The sequence below is a fragment of the Hylobates moloch genome, unplaced genomic scaffold (assembly GCF_009828535.3).
Source record: "Hylobates moloch isolate HMO894 unplaced genomic scaffold, HMol_V3 SCAFFOLD_14, whole genome shotgun sequence".
Classification (NCBI taxonomy): Eukaryota; Metazoa; Chordata; class Mammalia; order Primates; family Hylobatidae; genus Hylobates; species Hylobates moloch.
In genome coordinates, this window is record NW_026652289.1 from 44,603,701 (window position 1) to 44,629,758 (window position 26,058).

At 46.8% G+C, this 26,058-nt stretch overlaps 1 protein-coding gene across 6 annotated transcripts in view; it reads left to right on the forward strand.

The window, feature by feature from the left end:
- ZNF592 (zinc finger protein 592) overlaps positions 1–25,836 on the forward strand; it is a 54,665-nt gene extending 28,829 nt beyond the window's left edge. For 4 of the 6 annotated variants that reach the window (XM_058427270.1, XM_058427272.1, XM_032175537.2 and 1 more), the window contains 9 exons: positions 494–622; positions 4,931–7,169; positions 12,940–13,118; positions 20,408–20,584; positions 20,854–21,013; positions 21,127–21,414; positions 21,637–21,749; positions 22,380–22,515; positions 24,403–25,836. In XM_058427270.1, the coding sequence (XP_058283253.1) occupies positions 4,950–7,169; positions 12,940–13,118; positions 20,408–20,584; positions 20,854–21,013; positions 21,127–21,414; positions 21,637–21,749; positions 22,380–22,515; positions 24,403–24,933 (3,804 nt within the window). In that variant the 5' untranslated portion in view covers positions 494–622; positions 4,931–4,949 and the 3' untranslated portion in view covers positions 24,934–25,836. The remainder of the gene's footprint in view (positions 1–493; positions 623–4,930; positions 7,170–12,939; positions 13,119–20,407; positions 20,585–20,853; positions 21,014–21,126; positions 21,415–21,636; positions 21,750–22,379; positions 22,516–24,402) is intronic. The other 2 variants (XM_058427273.1, XM_032175539.2) reach the window with 2 other exon arrangements.
- The last annotated feature ends 222 nt before the right edge of the window (positions 25,837–26,058 follow it).

Consider the following 26,058-nt stretch of genomic DNA (forward strand, 5'->3'; position numbering starts at 1 on the left):
ACACAACATCCCACCTTGTGGAAAAAAACCACCAAATCTAAAAAAAGATCTGTCTCCCAGGCTGGAGTGCAGTGGCACGATCTCGGCTCACTGCAAACTCCGCCTCCCAGGTTCACGCCATTCTCCTTACTCAGCCTCCCGAGTAGCTGGGACTACAGGTGCCCGCCTCCACGCCCGGCTAATTTTTTTGTATTTTTAGTAGAGACAGGGTTTCACCGTGTTAGCCAGGAGTCTCCAGCTCCTGACCTCGTGATCCGCCCGCCTCTGCCTCCCAAAGTGCTGGGATTACAGGCCTGAGCCACCGCGCCCGGCCTAGATACTTTTAACATTTGGAATATGGTTGTAACTCCATTCTGGAGTACTTTTTCTAGTCTGTCCATTTGTCTTTCTTCTTCTAATTGCCTGCTCATCACCCTCACTCATTTTTCTAATGGGTTGCTTATATTTTACTTATTGCTTTGTAAGGGCTTTTTGTTTTTGTTTTTGTTTTAAGGAACGGAGAGTTTAATAGGCAAGAAGGAAGGGAGAAGACAGAAGGAAGACGCTCCCCGTACAGAGACAGAGGGAGGGGGGGCTCCAAAGCCGAAAGAGGAGGTCCCCACCTGCCACGGATACCAGTCAGGTACACATGCAGAGGCTGGAGGAGGCGGTATTTGATTTGCATAGGGCTCAGGGGATTGGTTTGACTAGGCATGTCATTCACGTAGCCCGAGAAAAAGCTGGCCCTCCCACCCTAGCTTTTTAATATGCAAATGCAGGGTGACAGGACGTTCTACATTCGTGAGGATATATGGGGGTGGCCATGTTGCCAGGAACATGTAGGGAAAGGGCAAGAAGGCCGCGGGAATCTCCATGTTTGGGTGGACCCAGTTTCTAATGGCTGACTTGCATATCAAAGGTTGCTGGCCTGGCTCTAAGAGCCGGGGCTTTACAAGGAACTTTTCCTGAGATGCTTTAAAGCTTCCCAATGACCCCTTTTTCTACAACATTCCCCCCTGTGGAGATGCTACACTAACTGCTGTTAGGGGGTTTTGGGCGACGACTCTTTCTGGCTACTTCCTGCTGAAAAGGGGCGTCAAATGGAGAACAGCAGCTAGGGCTCCTCCTGGGGTTGATCTAAGGGTCCTCGGAAGAATGGCGTGTGTATGTGTGGTTCACTTTATAGCACCATTTGGAGTTCGATTGCAGTCTGATGATTGAATTTCCTTTCCTGGCCCATGCACCAAAATGATACGGCTCTGATGAGTGGAGGAACACCAGGGTTCTTGGTCCTCATGTCGGTTTAGAGAAAACAACAGGGACACACGTGGAGTGGTTTTAAGAAGTGGAGCATTTAATAGGCAAGAAGGAAGGCAGAAGACAGAAGGAAGAAACGACCTTGTACAGAGACAGAGCGAGGGGGGCTCCAAAGCCGAAAGAGGAGGTCCCTCTCTAAGGGCTTTTTATGTTTTAATTAAGATATTAATGATAATAACTATATGTTGCAAATATTCCTTTTGATTTGTTGTTTGCCTTTTAACTTTGTGCTAGCAGGTTTTTGGTAAATATAACTTTTTTATTGGTTGTCTTTTTCTTTACAGTTTGTTCTTTTGCTTTTATAACAGGGTACATTTTGATTAATTTCTATTTAAAAACAATGTGATGCTTTAGAGCAAGGTTCAAGTAAATATAAACATGTAGGCACACGGTAGAGTACCTTATTCACAGTTATTGATTGCTGCTGTTTTTGGTTTTTCTTACTGGGGCTGAATAGAAAATAGGATGTGATCTTTGGCTTTTAAAGGCTTTCAGCTTTGGCATTTAAAACATTTATTATTATTATTATTATTAATGTTTTTTATTTTTAAAAATAGAGTCTCACTATGTTCCCTGGGCTACTCTCAAACTCCTGGGCTCAAGTGATCCTCCTCCCTTGGCCTCCCAAAGTGCTAAGATTACAGGTGTGAGCTACTGTGCCTGACCTAAAATCTCTATAAAAGTTTTTTTTCTGCTGCTAATATTGAGCTCTCACACCATTTACTAGCTCTGATTTTCCAGCAAAAGATATTTACTTTACTTCTGACCATTCTTAGTCAATCCCTGAGATTTCTCTATGAGGAGAGCTTTATTTCTGATCTAATCTTTCTCTGCTTGAAGCCTCTGCAACTTCATATTAGATAATAGCAGGCTCCCAGCTAATTCTTACACACACAATCAACTTCTCCTCTTCTCCCACATGCTTTTTCCAGCTCCTTAATGAGAGCTGGGAAATCTATTCTGCCCTTTCCCCTCAATCTTTTTTTCCTAGACAGTTTTGTTTTGTTTTTTTGAGTTGGAGTCTTGGTCTGTTGCCCAGGCTAGAGTACAGTGGCAAGATCTTGACTCACTGCAACCTCCTCCTCCTGGGTTCAAGTGATTCTCCTGCTTCAGCCTCCCAAGTAGATGGGACTACAGGCGTGTGCCACCACACCCAACTAATTTTTGTATCTTTGGTAGAGATGAGATTTCACTATGTTGGCCAGGCTGGTCTCGAACTCCTGACCTCAGGTGATCCACCTACCTCGGCCTCCCAAAGTGCTGAGATTACAGGAATGAGCCACTGCGCCTGGCCTTTCCTGGACATTTAAAAGAAAGAACAAAAAAGAAATAAAAAGCTTATAAAGCAAATATCATGCAGGAGTTTCCCTATAGTTATGATCACCCTGCATAGTAGATCACTTGGTATTGAGTGCCCATGCTTTCAGTGACATCTGGTATGTTCGTCTTGTTTATGGGTTCCAACACTTCCTATTCCAAGAGACAAACATTTGTTCTGTTCAAAACTTTATATCTCATTCCAGTGGGGTATTCTGCCAACCCATGTTTAGGTAATTGGTATTGCACTTTATTATTACCATAATTAGATATCTTCCCAATGGGAGGGAGTGTAGTTTTCATTTTCTGTGAGAACTCATATGCAGGCAGATGTGTTTTGCTGGGAGTTGGGAGTGGGGCAAGAAACCAAACCTGGAAACCTGTCGATCCCACGGGGTGGTAGGAGATATACCTCTGCTATGCCACCTGCTGCCCTGTCGTTCTGAGTGGGTTTTGTTGTTGTTGTTGTTGTTATTTTTCCCTTTAAAAGTTATAAAAGCAATCTATCAGCCCCCTAAAAAAGTTTTAAAAAAATAACCCAACAGTAATTCCACTACTCTGCACAATCATTTTCATTTTTTAAAAAATCTTGGCTCAAATGCATGCATAGTTTTACATTGTTATAGTCTGACAACATTTTTGTATTGGTCTTTTTAAACTTGACATTGTAAGTAATTTTCCTTGTTGCTATATAGATTTCATAATGAGAATTTTTATTATTTATTTATTTATTTATTTTGAGATGGAGTCTCACTCTGTCGCCCAGGCTGGGGACAGTGGTGCGATCTCGACTCATGGCAACCTCCGCCTCCTGGGATCAAGTGATTCTCCTGCCTCAGCCTCCGGAGTAGCTGGGATTACAGGCGCCCACCACCACACTTGGCTGATTTTTGTATTTTTAGTAGAGACAGGGTTTCACCATGTTGGCCAGGCTGGTCTTGAACTCCTGACCTCAAGCTATCCACCCGCCTTGGCCTTCCAAAGTGCTGGGATTATAGGCAAGAGCCACCGCAACCGGCCCATAATGAGAATTTTTAATGACTGCATTATAGTCTATCAAGTATTTTTTTCGTGTTAGACATTTAAATTCTTTTTGTGTGTATGTCTCCCTTTTGTGCTTTTTAAATAATGCTGTAACATATACTTTTGCATATAGTTTTTGATAATTTTTGTTCTTAGGATAAATTTCTGGAAGTGGGGTTCCTGGACCTAAAGTTTGCCACTTTTCTGGTTCTGTGAAGCTACCATACTGCTTTCTAAAAGAGTTGTGCCAATCTGCATCCAGAAAGGTTTTCAACATAAATGTGACGTAAGAAACACGTAAGCCAGTAAAGGCTCTGGAATGCTGAAGCAGATGCAGGATTTAAAGGGAGATGGTGAGGTTTTTCTTCTCCCTCCAGCAGGTTTGAGCCAGCCAGTTTTATGTTTCATCTTAAGTGTGAGTTTTATAAGAATTTCCTAATGGAAGGTCTCTCTAGGGCCTTGTGTTTCCTCTGTTGCAGTGGTTTTGTAGCTCTGCTTCCCCAGATCATGAAGGAAACAGGTGCATGAAGTTAAAATAGAATTATTATCCTATTCTTTGTATATTAAGTCAAAATAGAATTTAGGCTTCCCCCAAACTGTCACTTGGCCAATTTGATAACTGTTGGTACTTTGCAAGTCACCCTGTTCCTCAGGTTTAATGGAGGAGCATTCACCAACTGATAACAGTTTTAGGGTGAAAAGGAATCAAATGTGTCTGCTGAACGGAGAAAAAATACCTAGGGATGTTATAATTTTCTAGAGTTAATGAGACAACACAAATAGCAAATCATTTTGGATTTGATTGAATTTATGCAGAAAGAAACCCCAAAGTTATATAAAGTTAGTGAGTAATTACTAAGAGTAAATTAGCAGAAGAAGTTATAGCCAGGTTTCATGTATTAATCAGTAGTTTTCTAAAGGCTAGAAGTGCTGAGTGGCTTTTTGCTAGTGCACATGATTGTGGAGGGATGATATTCCCTGAGAAGCTGAGGGAGTATGGTAGGAGTGTACTCTCTGTGGCTTTGTAACCAGCCATCAGTTTCCAGGTACTGAGGTTAAGATCGTCCAGGCAAGCTTGTTGCTACATCTCACTACCCTTTCCATCTCTGCCCCCACCTCTCCAGCATTTTACAAACCTGTTGGGGTAAAACTGAGGTGTGTGGCTTCCTGTCATGGTATGTGGGGTTCTGCATGGGTGTGCTGGCTGTGTGTGCATTAGTTTGATGGGTGTGTAGTGAAGATGGTCCAGTGGGACCCTGGTGGTCACTGATTCTGTTTTCTGTTTCTGTTATAGCTCTTGCCAGCATCCAGCCATGGGGGATATGAAAACCCCAGATTTTGATGACCTTCTGGCTGCCTTTGACATCCCAGACCCCACCAGCCTTGATGCCAAGGAGGCCATCCAGACACCCAGTGAGGAGAATGAGAGTCCCCTCAAACCTCCAGGCATATGTATGGATGAAAGTGTGTCCTTGTCTCACTCAGGATCAGCCCCCGATGTGCCGGCCGTGAGTGTCATTGTCAAGAACACCAGCCGCCAGGAGTCATTTGAAGCAGAGAAAGACCATATTACTCCCAGTCTCCTACACAATGGATTCCGGGGCTCAGATCTGCCTCCAGATCCCCACAACTGTGGGAAATTTGATTCTACTTTTATGAATGGAGACAGTGCCAGGAGTTTCCCTGGCAAACTGGAGCCTCCCAAGTCAGAGCCATTACCCACCTTCAACCAGTTCAGTCCAATCTCCAGCCCAGAACCTGAGGATCCCATCAAAGATAATGGATTTGGGATAAAGCCCAAACACTCTGACAGTTATTTCCCACCCCCTCTTGGGTGCGGGGCTGTGGGAGGCCCAGTCCTGGAGGCTCTGGCTAAGTTTCCGGTTCCAGAGCTGCATATGTTTGATCATTTTTGTAAGAAAGAACCCAAGCCAGAACCCCTGCCCTTGGGGAGCCAGCAGGAACACGAGCAAGGTGGGCAGAACACAGTGGAACCTCACAAGGATCCGGATGCCACTCGATTCTTTGGGGAAGCTTTGGAGTTCAACAGCCATCCTAGCAACAGTATTGGAGAGTCCAAGGGGCTTGCCCGGGAGCTTGGTACCTGCTCATCAGTCCCCCCTAGGCAGCGTCTAAAGCCAGCTCATTCCAAGCTGTCCTCTTGTGTAGCAGCCTTGGTGGCCTTGCAGGCCAAAAGAGTGGCTAGTGTCACTAAGGAGGATCAGCCTGGCCACACAAAGGATCTCTCAGGGCCCACTAAAGAGAGTTCTAAAGGTAGCCCCAAAATGCCCAAGTCACCAAAGAGTCCCCGGAGCCCTCTGGAGGCCACTAGAAAAAGTATCAAGCCATCAGACAGCCCTCGTAGCATCTGCAGTGACAGCAGCAGCAAAGGCTCACCGTCTGTGGCTGCCAGCTCCCCACCAGCAATTCCCAAAGTGAGAATCAAAACCATTAAGACATCATCAGGGGAAATCAAACGGACTGTCACAAGGATCCTGCCAGATCCTGATGATCCAAGTAAGTCCCCTGTTGGGTCACCTCTAGGGAGCGCCATTGCAGAGGCCCCAAGCGAGGTGCCAGGGGATGAGGTGCCTGTGGAAGAGCACTTTCCTGAGGCAGGCACAAATTCAGGGAGCCCCCAGGGGGCCAGGAAAGGGGACGAGAGCATGACAAAGGCCAGTGACTCTTCATCTCCCTGCTGCAGTTCTGGGCCCCGGGTCCCAAAGGGGGCTGCCCCGGGCTCACAGACAGGCAAGAAGCAACAGAGCACAGCACTGCAGGCATCCACCCTGGCCCCTGCCAACCTCCTGCCCAAAGCCGTGCACTTGGCCAACCTGAACCTCGTCCCCCACAGTGTTGCTGCATCAGTGACAGCCAAGTCTTCAGTGCAAAGACGGAGCCAGCCACAGCTTACGCAAATGTCGGTGCCCCTGGTCCACCAGGTGAAAAAGGCTGCCCCACTGATTGTAGAGGTCTTCAACAAGGTCCTCCACAGCTCCAACCCTGTGCCCCTCTATGCGCCAAATCTCAGCCCGCCTGCGGACAGCAGGATCCACGTGCCGGCCAGTGGGTACTGCTGCCTGGAGTGTGGAGATGCATTTGCCTTAGAGAAGAGCCTGAGCCAGCATTATGGCCGGCGGAGCGTCCACATTGAGGTACTGTGCACACTGTGCTCCAAGACGCTGCTCTTCTTCAACAAGTGCAGCCTGCTCCGGCACGCCCGTGACCACAAGAGCAAGGGGCTCGTCATGCAGTGTTCCCAGCTGCTGGTGAAGCCTATCTCTGCAGACCAAATGTTCGTGTCAGCCCCTGTGAACTCCACGGCACCAGCAGCCCCAGCCCCTTCATCCTCTCCCAAACATGGCCTCACTTCGGGCAGTGCCAGTCCCCCTCCTCCAGCCTTGCCACTCTACCCAGACCCTGTGAGGCTCATCCGGTACTCAATCAAGTGTCTTGAATGTCACAAGCAGATGCGGGACTACATGGTCCTGGCTGCACATTTCCAGAGGACAACAGAGGAGACGGAGGGGCTGGTAAGCAGACCCTCACTGTTATGGGTATCGGGCCCCTGGCTCACACAGGTTCCATGACTGGGCATGGAGAGGAAAGCTCATTGATATGGGGGTAGTGGTGGAATCTTATGAGTCTTAGAAGAGGACTTCTGCCTGAATATTTAGTGTTTGGTGTTTGTTGGAAAAGGTGTCCTGCCCATACTGAGGTGAGACCCTAATTTAGCAAATGTATTTATGGACATGTCCCATGTTCCACTCAACTTCCCCTCAAAGGGTCTGTCAAGGCCCAGTGTCAGGCCCGAGATAGGTCTTTACTGGATGATCTCCCTCTGGTCTCTGGCAGGTGTCAGCACAGTCTTAGCATGTGACCAAGGAACTTGGGGACAGAGATAGGTGAGTCACTGCCCCTGCACCTCAGTCTGTTCTAAGAACTTTGTCTTTTTTTTTTTTTTTCTTGAGATGGAGTCTCACTCTGTCACCCAGGCTGGAGTGCACTGGTGGGGTCTCAGCTCACTACAACCTCTGCCTCCGGGGTTCAAGTGATTCTTATGCCTCAGCCTCCCAAGTAGCTGGGACTACAGGCATGTGCCACCACACCTAGCTAATTTTTGTATTTTTAGTAGAGACAGGGTTTCACCATGTTGCCCAGGCTGTTCTTGAACTCCTGGCTTCAAGTGATCTGCCCACCTCAGCCTCCCAGAGTGCTGGGATTACAGACGTAAGCCACTGTCCCCAGCCAAAGAACTGTGTCTTTAATAAGTTGTTGTTCTGCCCTGCAGTGACACAGCTGTTCTTGCAGAGTCCTTTTGTGGAAACTGCAGTAGGGCCAATGGCAGGGCTGGGATAGAAGGAGGGAGAGTGGACAGACATGTGGGGCCTGTGGCAGAGGTTTATGGAGCCTCCTTCTTTCAACTGCATTCTCACCACTCCAGGAAAGCGACTGTGCTTATCTGCTTGTTTTGATTCTTGGTTATGCTTGATGAGATTCATTTAAAAAAGAAAAAAAAAAAAGCCTTCTGCGCTGAGAATACCCTTTGGCACCTTCTGTGTCTGTGTTATGTGTTAGTGGTTTCTCTGAAAAAGGAGGCCTCCAGAAGGTGGTTCTCTTCATGACATAGCCAAACCCACCCCTCATGGTGCTTCCCTAAGCTGGTGCTACAGAGGCCTGGGAGGAAAGCAAAACAGCTCTTTTTGCTTCAGTTCAGCCAGGGGTCTGTGCATGTGTTGGTAGCTGTTGAGCTTTGCATGTGTTCCCTGAGTGCCCACTGTGCACGGGCTGGGGGTCTGTGCCAACCAGGGGATGCCAGCAGAAGGGAGTCTCACCTTCAGGAGCTTACAGTGGCCTAGCAAGGGCAGTGGTCACCACCCAAACAGCTACATTATATGGCCAACTGAGAGTGGGGTTAAACCAAGGTTATAAACGTAGTTGCGCAGAGTGCCCCAGAGGGACTAATTCATGATGACTCCATGCGTAAGGAAGATGCTGCGTGGAGGTGACATTTAAGTTGGGCTTGCAAGGATGAGTTTGGAGGAGTAGGAGGGGCAAGGGTGTTCTGAGTATAGGGAGCAAAGGAATATGAGAGTGCAGAGTGGGTTTGAAGAAGAAGACGTTGTTATGCATGAGGCTGGTCTTGGAAATATTAGGGTAGAGGTCAGTTTGGTGGGCCTGTAGGGCTTCTGCAGAGGACTCAGTCCCCCAAAGGGGCCAGAAGGTGCTATAGGATCCCACTGTGGCCTCTTATCTCCTTCTGCTATGTTTCAGTTTGCATTTTTCTTCTGATGTGTCAGATGGGGTGTGGTCACTCAGGGTCTCTTCCCCTAGGGCCTCAGTGTTCTTGCTGCCCCAGCATGGTTGAGTTGGGCCAGGTTTACTTTATCTGAGTCAAGGGGCCATGAGAGGACCCTTGGCAGTGAAGGTCTGATGCCTGGGCCTGGGATTTTTTCACATTGGTCCTTACGTATCTTCTTCTTTTTTTTTTTTTTTTGTGAGATGGAGTCTTGCTTTGTTGCCCAGGATGGAGTGCAGTGGTGCGATCTTGGCCCGCTGCAGCCTCTGCTTCCTGGGTTCAATTGAGTCTCCTGCCTCAGCCTCCCAAGTAGCTGGGACTACAGGTGTGCGCCACCATGCCCGGCTAATTTTTGTATTTTTAGTAGAGACAGAGTTTTGCCATGTTTGCCCAGGCTGGTCTTGAACTTCTGACCTCAAGTGATCCACCTGCCTTGGCCTCCCAAAGTGCTGGGATTACAGGCATGAGCCATCACACCTGCCTACTTATGCATCTTCTAAAATTTGAGTAGACAGAGGTCTGGGTGTAGGATCCCAGGCTGGCATGGCACCTTTCTCATCTTATATCTTCTCTCTGTCATTCTGCCCTAGTGGGAGCTGGAGAAGAGCACCTGCCGACAGGAAGGGAAGGAGTGCACAAAAGGCTATCAGGCCTCTCTCAGCCAGCTCCAAATCCCTCACAAAATCTCATGCCACTCAATGTGGCTTCTGAGTCTCAGGGAAAGGGTGAGCCCTGAGCTATGGGATTAAAAACTAGGCTTGATGGCTGCTGGGCTTGGATTTTCCACAGGACAGTACCTAGCTTCAGCCCATGTGTCCAGGGCAGGGGGTGGACAGATAGGTTGGGCTCCACACCACAACAGGGACTGCGGGAACAGCATCGGTTTGGGCTTTCCATCTTCTTCCTGGGAGTCTGCCCCTGAATGGAGCATGCCTCCCTCTGCAGCGACCCAGGGAGTCTTTCATCCTTCCTCTTGCTTTCCAAGCCACGTTGTTGGGGTAGGATGTCAGCCAGATGGATATTGTCATTCCACCCAACACAATTAATAACAGTCCCTTAGTATTACCTACTATAAGTTCATATTCAGATTTTTCCAGTTATGTCAAAAAATGTCTTTTTACAGTTGGGATTATTTTGAGTCAGGATCTGAACATGGGGCTACACATCACATTTGTTTATGTTTCATAAATATCTCAATCTGGAACAGTACCTCTTCCCACTCCATCCTAGTAGACACCCTCTTGTTGAAGAAACTGGGTCATGTGTTCTGAGCATTTTCCAGAACAATTCTGGGTTTAACTGATTGCTTCCTAAGTTTTCCAGAACTTTGAGTTTTACTGATTACTTCCTCATGCAAGGAATTTTTTCCTTCATATCCCGTATTTTTTCCTGTAGACTGGAAGTTAGCAATAAAGACTTGATTAGATTCAGGTCAGTTTTGATGGAGGGTGGGGGTGGAGGGTGCTGCGTTCTTCCTGTTTCATAACTTAAGGAGGCACAAAGTGCCTGATTGTCTCACTTTTAATGATGCTGAATTGATGAGAGTGAATTTAGGTGATAATATTCTGATCCCTTCATTGTAAAGCTCCCCACCTTTTACCTAATTATCCATCAGTAATCACTGCTTGAGTCTAATTTTATTGAGTTTCAAAGGATATTTTTCTAATTCTATTGTTTCTCATTTATTAGCTAGAATTCTGTATAAAGTATATTTTTTGCTTCCATGAGGGCTATTTGGTTACTCTGAAATATAGTTTACGTTGGAAAATGGGATAGTTAATTTGTTTCTTTTAATTAACAGTTCTCAGAGTTGTGAGTTGATACCCTGACAATCTCAATTGGTGTTCTAAGAGTCCCTCTTCTATTTTTTAAAAATTGTGGTAAAATACACGTAATGTAAAATTTCCCATCACAATCATTTTGATGTGTACAGTTCAGTAGTGTTAATGTTAAGTATATTCACATTGTTGTGAAACCAGTCTCCAGAACTCTTCATGTTGCAAAACTGAAACCCTGTACTCATTTTAAAAAAGAAACAAACAAACAAAAAACAATTCCCATTTATCTTCCTCCCCCCAAGCCCTGGCAACCACCCTTATGTTTTCTGTCTCTAGGAGTTTGACTATTCTAGGTATCTCATACAAGTGGAATCACACAGCATTTATCTTTTTGTGACTGGCTTTTCCATTTAGCATGTCCTCAAGATTCATTTATGTTGTAGCATATGTCAGAATCTCCTTTTTTGGCCGGGCATGGTGGCTCACACCTGTAAGCCCAGCACTTTGGGTGGCTGAGGTGGGTGGATCATTTGAGGTCACGAGTTCGAGACCAGCCTGGCCAACATGGTGAAACCCTGTCTCTATTTAAAAAAGAAAAAAAAAACCGAAAACTAAAAAACAAAAATTAGCCAGGTGGTAGTGCTGCGTGCCTGTAATCCCAGCTACTTGGGAGGCTGAGGCAGGAGAATTGCTTGAGCCTAGGAGGTGGAGGCTGCAGTGAGCCAAGATCGTGCCACTGTGCTCTAGTCTGGGCGTCAGAGACCCCATCTCAAAAAAAAAAAAAAAAAATTCCCTTCTTTTTTTAAGGCTGAATAATATTCCATTGTGTGTATATACCACGTTTTATTTATCCTTTCATCCATTGATGGATACTTGGGTTATTTCCATGTCTTAGCTGTTGTGAATAATGTTGCTATGAACATAAGCATAAAAGTACATCTCTTTGAGACCTTGCTTTTAAGTCTTTTGGGTACACACCCAGAAGTGGCATTGCTGGATCATATGGTACTTCTGTGTTTAATTTTCTGAGATACCACTATACTATTTTCCATAGTAGATGCACCATTTTATATTCCCACCAACAGTGCCCAAGTGTTTCAGTTTCTCCATATCCTCACCAGCACTTATTTTCTGTTCTTTCAAATAGTAGCCATCCTAGTGGGTTTGAGGTGACCTCCTCTATTAGTTTAAATGTTGTAATGGCTCATTGATTTTTATATATTCAGTATATTTACATATTCAGTCATTCTTTTTAATGCTCATGTTATCCTATCTTTGGTCAGTGGCAGCCCCTTCGAGCTGGCTTCTTTATCCCTCTAGTCAGCTCCTCTGACCCCACATCAGTGGCCCCCTCTGTGAGTAGGACAGGTGTCCCCTTTACTAAGAATTTAGGAAGGGCCTCTCCAGCATGCAGGCACCAGCTAAGTCTTTTAGTTTTTCCCTCTGGGCTGGCTGCTTGTCAGAGCTCTGCCCATCAGAGGTCAATGAGTCTGGTTGTAGTACTTGTACTTCCCCTGGTTTTCTCCTGGGGCTGGGAACAAAGGAGCTGCTACCTAATCTGCCCTTGTCTGTGGGTATATTTGCTTAGTTGTGGCTCAGGGAACCCCCGCCACCCATCCCACCCCCCAACCCCCACCCCCGCAACTCTCCTAACCCCCAGAGTGGGCAAACAGGGCTAGAGCAATGGAAAGTGACAAAGACCACTCAGTCAGTCTGTATTGAGAGCCTTCTGAGTACCAAGCAGGGTGGTCTCAGATCCACTTTGGAAGTCACTGATCCACCTGACTAGAGGTGCTGAGCAGGTCTCTAACAGGCCAGTGTTGGGGGTAGATGGCAAGAACTGCCTCTACTGAGCTATGACAGAGACCCTGGTGGGTCTAGCGGTGCAGTGGGGTCTTAGAATTCAAGATGTGCTTCAGGCCTCTGCAAAGGAAAAGCTGGTCCTCTGCTAAGCCACAGGAAAGAAACAGTCCTAGGGGCGGAACTGGTCTTTGAGAGAATAGGGTCAGGTCTGTCTCTGATTAATAGGGTGTCAGACAAAGCTTGCTTGGGTATCAGTATCAGCACTCGAAATGAGGTCTAGGGGTGTCAGAAGTGTCCACGAGAGTTGGAAGAGAGAGTGGTTGGGGAAGGGGTTATTCTGATGCATGTACTAGAAAACCAGACAACCCCGATTGGAGAGCCACAGGCTCCTGCATGATCTGCTTTCTTGGTGTTCTTTCCTAGACCTGCCAGGTATGCCAGATGCTGCTGCCCAACCAGTGCAGTTTCTGTGCCCACCAGCGGATTCATGCACACAAGTCCCCCTACTGCTGCCCGGAGTGTGGGGTCCTCTGCCGCTCTGCCTACTTCCAGACCCATGTAAAGGAGAATTGCCTGCACTATGCCCGCAAGGTGGGCTACAGGTGGGTGCTGCCTGGCTTGCTGTCCTGGTATTGCCCAATGGCTGGTCGTTTTCCTAAGCCAGAACTCATTTCAGATAGTTTTGGTCTTAAGAGGCTTGGGTTCCAGTCTAACAGGACAAGAGCATTGGATGGTATGTGGACAGACATTTTTTATTTGGTAGCAGACAGGAACAGCAAGAGAGAGAAGAATAAGGAGTTTAAAAATCTTAAATATTTAAAAATTAGCTTTGAAGTTTTGGGGAGATTAGACATATAATACTTTGTCTATTTGGTTTTAAAATGTATGTAAGTTTAATTTGCTCACAAAGTTATGTTTGGCACATTAAATATAAAGTGCTGTTTCAATAATGAATATACTAATTACAGTACTTGGAAATGTTTGCAGGTTTTAACAAATGGAGCTGCAAGATGTCAAACTCAAAGGGCTTTAGTATCTTTCTTTTTGTTAATTTTTGTCAGTTTGTGGCAAAATGGGCAAAACCTGAGACTGGAAAAAAGGATCAGCCTCTTGGTAAAACCAAGAAAACTCTTATTTTAAATGGAATCTCCTCCTTTGTGTCAAACATAAGCAAGAAGTCATTTTCAGGAAAAAGATCAAAGTGAGGGAAAAAACTTCCCTCTAGAGCTCATTGATCTGTAATTTATTTTCTGCTCTTTGGTATTAAATTTTTTTTTGGTTTTAGTTCATTTGACTTTTTTGTGTGTACTTATTATTGTCTTTAGCATTGTGTTAGACACTCAGGATACAAAAATAGTTAAGACACAGCCCTTGCCCTGGTAGGTTACAAACATAAGAACATAAGTAATTATAACTCAGAGTGCTAAGTCCCACAATAGAGAAATGGTCAGGAAAACTTCCTAAAGGAGATATTAGGAGATTTTCAGGCAAAAGAAGGGGAAACCATACCTGGCAAGGGCCTGAGGAAGAATACCAGCATACACAAAAGAGGTGTCAGGAATGATGAGTATGGTTGTATAGAGGAATGTCAGGATGAATTGTGGGAGTGGGGAGAAATGAGACTAGGGGGAGTTGGCAGAGGCCAGACCATGCAAGACCTTGTATTTCTTGGCAGACATTTGGACTTTATCCAATGGACAGTGAGAAGCTACAGAAATATTTGCAGCAGGGGAGTGATTTGGCTAGTATATTTTAGAAAGATCATTCTGGGAAGCGAACACATGTATTAGTGAGGGGAGAAACTGAAGACTTCTTGAAAGGCAAGTATGATGGTCCAGATGAGATGCTGAGGGCTTCACTGAAGGCATGATCATGGGAATGGAGAGAACGTAGATTTGAGAGGGGTTTAGGAAGAAGCATCAAGATTTGATAATAGCTTTTATATGGAATGAGGGATGAGGAGTTTGGCAGAGGCGAGGCTAGGCCATGCAAGACCTTATATTTCTTGGCAGACATTTGGACATTTTCCAGTGGACATTGAGGAGCTACAGAAAGATTTACAGCAGGGTAGTAATCTGGCTAGTATGTTTTAGAAAGATCATTCTGGGAAGCTAACACATATATTAAAGTTTTGCAATGACTCCCACATTTCTGTCTTGGGGTAAACATTTTATTTTATTTATTTATTTTTTATTTATTTTATTTTTTTATTTTTTTTGAGACGGAGTCTCGCTCTGTCACCCAGGCTGGAGTGCAGTGGCGCAATCTTGGCTCACTGCAAGCTCCGCCTCCCGGGTTCACGCCATTCTCCTGCCTCAGCCTCTCCGGGTAGCTGGGACTACAGGCGCCCGCCACCACGCCCGGCTAATTTTTTGTATTTTTAGTAGAGACGGGGTTTCACCGTGGTCTCCATCTCCTGACCTCGTGATCCGTCCGCCTCGGCCTCCCAAAGTGCTGGGATTACAAGCGTGAGCCACCGCGCCCGGCCAACATTTTATTTTTATATTTTTTTGAGACAGGGTCTCACTGTCACCCAGGCTGGAGGGCAGTGGTGTGATCGTGGCTCACTGCAGCCTTGACCTCCCGAGCTCAGGTGATCCTCCCATCTCGGCCTCCCAGGTAGCTGGGACTATAGGCACGCACCACCATGCCTGGCTAACTTTTTGTGCTTTTTGTAGAGACAGAGTTTCACCATGTTGCCCAGGCTGGTCGCAAAACTCCTGGGCTCAAGCGATCCTCCCACCTCAACTCCCCAAAGTGTTGGGATTACAGGCGTGAGCCACCATGCCTGGCTGTTATAAACATTCAAAAATGTAGACTGATTTCTTTTTCATTTTATGGAGGATGGAGTATCTAAAGTACATTAAAAACAAGACAAACCTAAGACAGGATTATACAAAGCACTTACCACCAAGTTGCTGAAGAGCATTACTTGGCAGCATCCCAGGCTACATTTTAAACTAAACATCTAAATATGTTTTTACAGTATCCTGTAACACTTAAAAATACCTTTCTAGCCTTGATTTAAGTGTATGCTGCTTGTTCTAAGATCAAATCCAATCCAATAGTAATACAATCAACACTTAAATATTATCTTTGAATCTTGAATCCAATAAAATTTTTTTTTTTTTTTTAAAGATGGAGTCTTGCTCTGTCACCCAGGCTGGAGTGCAGTGGCAGCATCTTGGCCTACTGCAATCTCCACCTCTCGGATTCAAGCAATTCTCCTGCCTCAGCCTCCTGAGTAGCTGGGATTATAGGCATGCGCCACCACGCTTGGCTAATTTTTCTATTTTTAGTAGAGATGGGGTTTCACCATGATGGCCAGGCTGGTCTCAAACTCCTGACCTCAGGTGATCCAACTGGCTTGGCCTCCCAAAGTGCTGGGACTACGGGCGTGAGCCACCGCACCTGACCCAAGAAATGTTTAGTTGTACAGATGGATTAATACTTTTCGTTTTTAATTACATATTTTCTTATGTACAAGTAAAAAGAAATGTCTCAAAAGCAATCAGTTTATCAAACCTTTTTGTAAGGAATGCTAGACCAAACGAATTGTGACTCAGGGAAAGGGATTACTGAAGATAGTGATATTAAAATTTTCAGTGATCTGTGGTTGAAGTCAGAAGACATACACAACACTACAGTGTTCATAACAGAGTTGTGCAATCACTACAAACAATTTTAGAGCATTTTTACTATCCAAGAAGAAACCTCATATCCACCACTTCTTTCATCCCCCTAGCCCTAGGCAATCACTAATTTACTTTCTGTCTCATAGCTCTTCTGGACATGTCATATAAGTGGAATTATGTAATATTATTGGCATATTTGCAAGGTTCATCTATGTTGTAGCATATATCAGTATTTCCTTCCTTATTATGGCTGAATGAGATTCCATTGTGGGGATATACTGTGTTTTGTTTATCCATTTGTCAGCTGATGGACCTTTGGGTTGGTTCCACCTTTCGGCTTCATGAATAATGAATAATATGAATAATGCTGCTGAAGAACATTCATGTACAAGTTATCATGTGGACATGTTTTCAGTTGCTTTGGATACCTAGGAGTAGAATAGCTGGGTCAAACAGTAACTCTATAGGGAGGGGAACATCACACACTGGGGCCTGTCAGGGGATGGGGGGCTAGGGGAGGGATAGCATTAGGAGAAATACCTAATGTAGAAGATGGGTTGATGGGTGTAGCAAACCACCATGGTATGTGTATACCTATGTAACAAACCTGCACATTCTGCACATGTATCCCCGAACTTAAAATATAATTTTAAAAGAGGAAAAAAGTAGTAACTCTGATTAACTTTTTGAGAAACTGTCAGACTATTTTCCAAAGTGACTGCACCATTTTTACATCCCCACCAGCAGTGTATGAAGGTTTTGATTTCTGTACACCCTTGCCAGCACTTGTTATTGTCTTTTTGATTGTAACCATCCTTATGGGTGTGAAATGGTATCTCGTTTCCCTGATGGTTAGCGGTGTTGATCATGTGTTTATTGGACTCCATCTTTTTTTTTTTTTTTTTTTTTTGAGACAGTCTCACTCTGTTGACCAGGCTGGAGTGCAGTGGCGCTATCTCAGCTCACTGCAACCTCTGCCACCCCAGGTTCAAGCACTTCTCCTGCCTCAGCCTCCTGAGTAGCTGGGATTACAGGCGCCCACCACCATGCCCGGCTAATTTTTGTATTTTTAGTAGAGACGGGGTTTTACCATTTTGGCCAGGCTGGTCTTGAACTCCTGACCTCAGGTGGTCCACCGACCTTGGCCTCCCAAAGTGCTGGGATTACAGGCGTGAGCCACTGCTCCTGGCCTGGACTCCATCTTCTTTGGAGAAATGTCCATTCCGATCATTTGCCTACTTCTGAATTGGGTTATTTGACATCTTATAATTGAGTTGTAAGAGTTTTTTATATCTTCTGAATACAGGTTCCTTGTCAGATTTGCAAATATTTTCTCCCATTCTTTGGATGTTAATTTTTTTAGTAAATTCTCAAGATACCTATGTTCTATTTTATTGAACTCTACTACAGAGTTTTACAATACTATTTTATGTTTTGTATTATTTTTGCTTTTACTTGATGATAATGTAAAAAGCCTATATATATGGTTATTTATATAATAAATATATATAATTTATATGTGTTTTATGTAAAATATGCATACACATATATTTCAGAATTTCATAAATTATTCTGTTCTTTGTTAATAATTTGGAGAGTGGCTAATGATGTCATAAGGAAGCAAGTTTAGACTGTTTTAATGTTATTTTCTTATTTGTGATTATTAACAAAGTTAAATACTTTATGTTGTTTACTATCTTTTCTAAAACTACATATTTCACAACATATGATTCCATAATTGTCTATCTTCTCTTAAAAAACTGTGGTCAAGTGCGGTGTCATGTGGTTGGCACTCTTTTCTGCACACTTTCTCATCAGCTTGTAAACCCGGTTGGATTCAGTCCTGCGTTGAGGGTACTTTGCATGTGTTCTTACTTTCAATGAGGTTTCTCAAAGAAATGTTTACCAGATACATAGAAGGAATTTTCAGTAGCATTCGAAAAGAATATATTTCTACTGTTTCTGCAGGAGTTTGGTCAAATGGCACAAATAAAGCCACTTAAGAGATTCTATATGCATATCAGGTGTACTTGGCCACTTTGGATGAATGTGGAATTATGTGCATTTTTCTCCTCATAATACTTTGTAGTGTGGAAATACTTCTGTGTGCTAGAAGTTGGTTTCACTCTTCTGTTTGGCAGGAGAGAAAGGAAAATTAAGTAAGTAGCTTGTTTAGAAACCCTAATTTAAAGCATATACAAATTTAGTAATGAATGCTCTGTGGAGTTCATCACAAAAAGCTTTCTGGTTCCGTGGGCTGCTCTTCATTGCTAATTACATTTTCGAAGGTGATTCTCTACCCCTCCCTTCCAATACACGGAAGAAAAAAGATTGTTCAGGATTCTGTGGGGATTTATGTGGACTACGAAAATGTATCACGCCTGTAACCCTAGCAATTTGGGAGGCCAAGATCAGTGGATCACCTGAGGTCAGGAGTTCAAGACCAGCCTGGCCAACATGGTGAAACCCTGTCTCTACTAAAAATACAAAAGTAAGCCGGGTGTGGTTGCAGGCACCTGTAATCCCAGCTACTTGGGAGGCTGAGACAGTAGAATCGCTTGAACCCAGGAGGTGGAGATTGCAGTGAGCCGAGATTACACCACTGCACTCCAATCTGGGTGACAAAGCAAGACTCTGTCTCAAAAAAAAAAAATAGATAGATAGATAGATAGATAGATAGTAAAATGAAGGGTAACATTCAGGAGTCAAAGAATTCTTAAATGAAGGCATGCCTTTTATTTTAGCAAAGCAACTGCCTCTCTTTAGTGCCTATGGGGATGTCAATATTATGAAGGCAGACAGTATTGCAACAAAAGGAAGATAAAAAGGAAGAGCAGAGAGGGAAAAGATGTTTCATCATGTCGGGGAGACCTGTGTGTGTTCATGGGCAGGAGGAAAGACTGAACACAGGAGAGGGACTAGTAATCTCATGGATGCAGGTTGGCATGGAGGAAGGTCATATTATTCTCTGATATCGATAAAAGGAAAGGCAGTATTTATAGAGAGATATTGTGAAGTTGAAGCAAGTTCCATACGGCCTCAATTTCAGAAAAATGGTTTAAGACAATTGTTTATCTTATTTATGCATTATAAAAAAAATACCCACCAAACAAACTCAGAAAATACAAACTGGTAGGGAGAAAAAGAAATGAAAAGTTATCCCCATAGTTCCACCAAGAAGACATCACAGCACTTTTGAGCTGCGTGGTCCAGTAGAGTATAGTATAGTACCAGCCATTTGTGGCTACCGGGTGCTTGAAATCTGGCCAGTGCAACTAAGGAACTGAATTTTTATTTTTATTTTTTCGTTAATTTAAATAGCCACATGGCCACATGAACAGTGGAGCTTCCCCCGCTCCTCCCCAGGAGACAGGTTCTCGCCCTGTCCCCCAGGCTGGAATGCAGTGGCACAGTCTCGGCTCACTGCAACCTCTGCCTCCCGGGTTCAAGCAATTCTCCTGCCTCAGCCACCTGAGTAGCTGGGATTACAGGCACGTGCCACCATGCCCAGCTAATTTTTGTATTTTTAGTAGAAACAGGGTTTTGCCATGTCGGCCATGTCTCATCTTGAACTCCTGGCCTCGTGTGATCCGCCCTCCTCGGCCTCCCCAAGTGCTAGGATTACAGGCGTGACCTACTGTGCCTGCCCCAGTGGAACTATTGACCGTTCTTTCATCACAGCAAGTTCCACTGGACAGCACTATAGAGTATTTCTTCCTGGGCTTTAAGGGTTGTTTTAATGTAGTTGTTGTTTTGGTGACCATAGCATTGCCTGACTGTATGTTTTGTTAAGTGGCCATCCCTGCTTACTCGTACCAGCCTGTGGGAAGGCATGGGCTTTGTGCAGTCTCCTTCAGAAATTCTTGGGCTTCTGCAGTTGTCTCACACTTAAATACTGTTTATGCCATTATTGAACCATTTTCTTCCCTCTTCACTTCCACCAACTTCTCTCAGGTAGGCTCAGGTTTTTGGTTTGCAGAATATCCTCTGGCCAGTGTAGGGAAGGTTGGGGTTTCTCCCTTCTGTACAAGGCGTGGCCTTGGGCTTGGGGGCCACTGTGTGGCCACATTGTGCTAGACTGTAGCAAGCAGACCCTCAGGTGTACTTGTCGAGGGTGGAAGTCCAAGTGATTGAGGGAGGGAGAAGGTGCCTGGATAGTTCTGTTCCTCTTCTCCATCCCTCCTCTTGCAGTACCACTTGTGGGTCCAGTACTGCCTCTACTCCACCTACACCCACACTACCCCACTTCTGTCTAGGTGCATCCACTGTGGTGTCGTCCACCTGACCTTGGCCTTGCTGAAAAGCCACATCCAGGAGCGACACTGCCAGGTTTTCCACAAATGTGCATTCTGCCCCATGGCCTTCAAGACTGCCAGCAGCACTGCGGACCACAGTGCCACCCAGCACCCCACCCAGCCCCACAGACCCTCCCAGTGAGTGCAGCTCCAGGGCCAGCAGGCCCTGTGGGGCAGAGAGGAGTAGCCTGGGTGCTGTAGGGGGTGGCATAGGGAGGGGTGAGGGAGCTGGGGTTAGTGGCAGAGGTGCCTGGGGTCATACTAAGGATGTCCTGAGGCAGGGGAGCATCCACATTGGCTCAGGGTAGTGCTTTCCCAAACTTGACGCTGGTTCAGAGAGAGCAGAGATGGGTGGAGGGGCTGCGTGGTGCCATGGCCACCTCACCCCCTGGGGCTTGTCTCATCAGGCTCATTTATAAGTGCTCCTGTGAAATGGTCTTCAACAAGAAGAGGCACATTCAGCAGCATTTTTACCAGAATGTCAGCAAGACGCAGGTGGGCGTCTTCAAGTGCCCTGAGTGCCCACTCTTGTTCGTGCAGAAGCCGGAGTTGATGCAACATGTCAAGGTGGGATGCCTTGCGGGAAGAGGCTGGGGAGGAGGACACATGCCTCAGGCTGGGGGTCTGACTCTGTGCATCTTTCCCCTTGCCCAGTCAGTAATCGCTCTCCCCATCCCCAGAGCACCCACGGTGTTCCCCGAAATGTGGACGAGCTGTCAAGCCTCCAGTCTTCAGCGGACACATCCTCAAGCCGCCCTGGCTCTCGAGTTCCCACTGAGCCCCCAGCCACTAGTGTGGCTGCTCGGAGCAGCTCCCTGCCTTCTGGCCGCTGGGGTAGGCCTGAAGCCCACCGCAGGGTGGAAGCCAGGCCGCGGCTGAGGAACACTGGCTGGACCTGCCAGGAGTGCCAGGAGTGGGTTCCAGATCGGGAGAGCTACGTGTCCCACATGAAAAAGAGCCACGGTCGGGTAAGTGCAGCCACACAATCATAATGCAGAGCCCAGTCCTCTGGACTTCTTTCTGTGAAGCCAGAACCCCTAGGGTTCCTGGTGCTCTGGGCAGGGTGGGTACCACAGATCTTGAGGTCTTTGGGAGTATCCTCCTTTCTGCCCATGGCATCTGAGAAGAAAAATGCACCCAGAACTATCTTACAGTTCTGATGCTTTGTGTGTTGCCACCTCCTTCCTTAGACATTGAAGCGGTACCCGTGCCGGCAGTGTGAACAGTCCTTCCACACCCCCAACAGCCTGCGTAAACACATCCGCAACAACCACGACACAGTAAAGAAGGTCTACACCTGCGGGTGAGTCCCTGGGGCTAGTAGTGAGGAGGCCTGAGGTTCAAAAGACTCTGTCCATGGCACACTGGGGCTTTTCTCTGCTGCAAGATCAGGTGTCTAAGACAAGAGACGAGTGATTTCCAACTGGAAGAAATTGCAGCTAAGTCAGAAATCAGGGGCAGGTCAAAAACCAGCTTCCAGAACCTGGTAGCTCCTGAGCCCTCCCCCATCACTCTCTAGCCCAGGACTGCACAGCCCATCAGTCACGAAGCACCCTGAGGTTTAAGAGGAGGGGTGGTGATGTGACCATGCACCCCTGGGGCCCAGAGGCTTCTACACCATCTGCCTATGCCTTGGGATGTACCCAGGCTCTTTCACTATGACTACTAGCCTAGCACTTGGGTCTCTGGGCGGTGACATGAGGTGGTGTTCAGTGAGATTGTGGCTGAGCGCCAGGTGTCAAGAGTGCAAGTATTCTGACGTGCTATTGTCTGCCACCTTGGCTGGCCTGCTAGCTGGATCTCTCTCTGGGTCCCAGCACCAGCCAGCCCAGGAGGCTGCTCCAGACTCCCTCCCTCCTGGCCTTGGTGTGAATAGCACTGAGGGAGCCTGCGGCCCAGGCACTTACCTGACCTCTCCGCTGTGCTTCTGCAGGTACTGCACAGAGGACAGCCCCAGCTTTCCTCGGCCCTCCCTCCTGGAGAGCCATATCAGCCTTATGCATGGCATCAGAAACCCTGATTTGAGCCAGACGTCCAAAGTCAAACCTCCGGGTGGACATTCCCCTCAGGTGAGTGTGGGCTCCCTGCCCATTGGAGCTGGCTGCTCAGTGAGGTTTGGAGCTGGAAGGGCATTAGGAAGGCTACTGTTGTGGCCGTGGAACAACCAGAGTGACAGCTTCCCTCAATGTGGGTCACTCTCTAGTCCTGTGTGACCCTCCTGGCACTGGACCCAAGTAGGGGATAAGGACAAAGACCCATAGGTGGCCTGTCAGCCTTTTGTTACTGTTGCTTCCCTGTCACCATGGCCCCCTCTGTAGGGGTGTGCTGTGCTCTGTGGACACTGGTGCATTTTCACACATACCGTTCTCTTTCTGCTTCACAGCAGTCCTGAGGCGGGAGCACACAGGACTACCTTGTCAGATGAGGATAATGATGTTTGACCAACTCACCCCCCAACCTTCTCACTAGTTATAGGAAGAGCCAGGCCTAGAACCTGCTATCCTGGCCCCTTGCCCTATGACCTCATCCCTGTTCCATGCCCTATTCTGATTTCTGGTGAACTTCTGGAGCAGCCTGGTTTTTCCTCCTCACTGTAGCCTCTCTCCATACCGTGGTAGGGGGTGCTGTTCCACAGAAGGGTCAGGTGTGCCTGGGAAGTCCTAAGAGCTATCTGGAGTTTCAAGGCATTCTTAAAACTTTCTTGCCTAATCAGATGGTGTCAGTGGTTGGCAAAGGCCCTTTCATACATAGTAGCTGGCGGTATTGATTGATGTTTTTGGCAACACCTGTCCAGTTGTAAAATGTACATCTTCCCTTCCCCCAAAATGCACATACTCTTTGATCCAGCAATTCTGCTTCTAGGATTTGTCTATTAGAGAGATCTTTTGCCTTGGGCATGAAGAAGTCTGCTAAAGGATGTTTGCTGCAGCACTGTGTGCAGTAACAAAGATGGAACTCAGCTAAATGTCTGCCGTTGGGGACTTCTTATCCCCACAGTGGGTTAGTGTGCTGCCTTTAGAAGAATGAAGCCTCTGTATGTTCTCCCATGGAGACACGCTCCAATGTATGTCGTTAAGTAAAACAAAAATAAAAACAAAAAAAAACAGGGTGAAGAAAAGCATGCATATACTGGGTGCGGTGGCTCACTCCTATAATCCCATCACTTTGGGAGGCCAAGGTGGAAGGATCACTTGAGCTTAGGAGTTTGAGACCAGCCTGGGCAACATAGGGAGACTGTGTCTCTACAATAAATAAGTAAATAAATTAGCTGGGTGTGGTAGTGTGCACCTATAGTTCCATCTATTCAGGAGGCTGAGGTGGGAGGATCGCTTAAGCTCTGAGGTCAAGACTGCAGTGAGCTGTGATCATGCCACTGCACTCCAGCCTGGGTAACAAAATGAGACCCTGTCTCAAAAATGAAATGAAATAAAATAAAAAATTAGCCGGGTTTGGTGACATTCACTTGTAGTCCCAGCTACTCATGAGGTTGAGGTGGGAGGATCGCTTAAGCCCAGTAGGTCAGGGGTGCAGTGAGCTGTGATTGTGCCTCTGCACTCCAGCCTGGGCAACAGAGTGAGACCCTGCCTCAAAAATAAAAAGAAAAGTATGCATGGCATGCCATCATTTTATAAAAGACGATAGTTTTGTTTTTGTATATGCATAGGATACCTCTTGGAGGAGCCACAAACCCAGGTAATATGTTCTTTGGAGAGCAGGCCTGGGGAGTGGGGTAGTCTCTATACCCTTCCCATGCCTTTGGAGTATTGTGACACATGCATATGTTACATTACAAAACAAACAAAGAATTGAAACAAACCAAACGTAAACCAGCGTTCAGGGCTGGGGTGACTCTGGTCTGGGTGGTGCTTTCTTTGAGTCCTTGGGCTTATGGTCATGTCTAGGGGCTCATGTCCAGGGCTTGGCCTGGACTTTGCTCATGCTGTCTCTCCTTTTAGGTGAACCATCTGAAAAGACCAGTCAGTGGAGTAGGGGACGCTCCAGGCACCAGCAATGGCGCAACTGTCTCTTCCACCAAAAGGCACAAGTCCCTTTTTCAGTGCGCGAAATGTAGTTTTGCCACAGACTCGGGGCTCGAGTTTCAGAGCCACATACCTCAGCACCAGGTGGACAGCTCCACAGCCCAATGTCTCCTCTGTGGTTTGTGCTACACCTCTGCCAGCTCCCTCAGCCGCCACCTCTTCATTGTCCACAAGGTGAGAGACCAGGAGGAGGAGGAGGAAGAGGAGGCGGCGGCAGCGGAGATAGCAGTGGAGGTGGTGGAGCCAGAGGAGGGCTCCGGGGAGGAGGTGCCCATGGAGACTAGAGAGAATGGACTGGAAGAATGTGCTGGTGAGCCTTTGTCGGCTGACCCAGAGGTGAGGAGATTGCTGGGCCCGGCCCCTGAGGACGATGGTGGCCACAATGATCACAGTCAACCACAGGCCTCTCAGGACCAGGACAGCCACGCACTATCCCCTCAGGTGTGACCGGAGACTTTGCAGTGTGCATGGTCAGGTGGTGCCGAAGCGTCTTCCACCTGCCGTGCGGACCGTGGAAAATAAAAGGCTCTGCCCCCGGTGTGAGTGTGGCCGGTTGTACCCTGGAGTAGTGTCTGCCCTGAGCTGCCAGTCCTGGGTATCCCCCAGCCCCAGGAAATGTGGGGTCGGCCAGGACCCTTACAGCTCTGAATTTGCTTCTGTTATTTATGCTTTTTGCTGCTTCTTGGTACCCCATCTCTTGTCTGTGTCCTTCCAACCCCAGGCTGCTTATGTGGCCCAACCGCAATGCTGTCAACTAGGCTTGAACCCCACAGCAGCTGTGCTCTTCTGGGAGGTTCCTGCTTGCTGCCTTCAGCCCAGGGCGCTCCTCAGAGCTCTATTTTCCTGCAGACACCAGCTCTCCTTCCTGCCTTTAGATCCTGAGAAGGAGGGAAATGAGGGGTGCTGACATAGTCCCTCTGGAAGAGCTTTGCCTAGTCTGGTTTGGCGAGGGCCCTTGATCACCTTGCCCCTCCTCTCTATCTTCTCTGATTCTTTTCCCTCAAAATAATCCTGAGAACTAATTGTCACACTGGCTTATCATGTCTCTGTGGGTGGGGTGGGAGAAACCTCTGCTGCACACCTCTGTTTGGAACCTGGGCAGAGCAGGAGGTAAGGCAAAGGTAGGCAGGCACCAAGAACCAGACCCCTTGAGAAGGCGCTGTGGGTGGGTCTTTGTTCTGCTGTTCTGCCTTTCCTGACAGGTGGGGTTGGGGCACACAGACATTGGAATATTTGTACTGCTCTTGTGCCATTTGAGAGGCTGCTGCCCCAGGCAGGCCAGCCCCTACTCCTCTTGGCTACACTCATGTTGCTCAGACTATATTTCAAATAAAAAATCTTCTCACCATGCAGGTAGGCTCTTGTATTCCTCTCCAAGTGAGCCTGGCCCCACCCTGTTCCACCCAAGGGTCTTTCCGAGACTTCCCCTGTTTGTCCCATCTCTGAGGGAGGACAACACTTCCTACTGTCTAAGGAAGGCCTTCTCTAGATTCCGGAGCTTGTGGTTAGGAAACCAGGAGCCCTGTACTACTTAGTTCTCTAGAGACCTTCTGAAGGGGTGAGGGGTGGGGC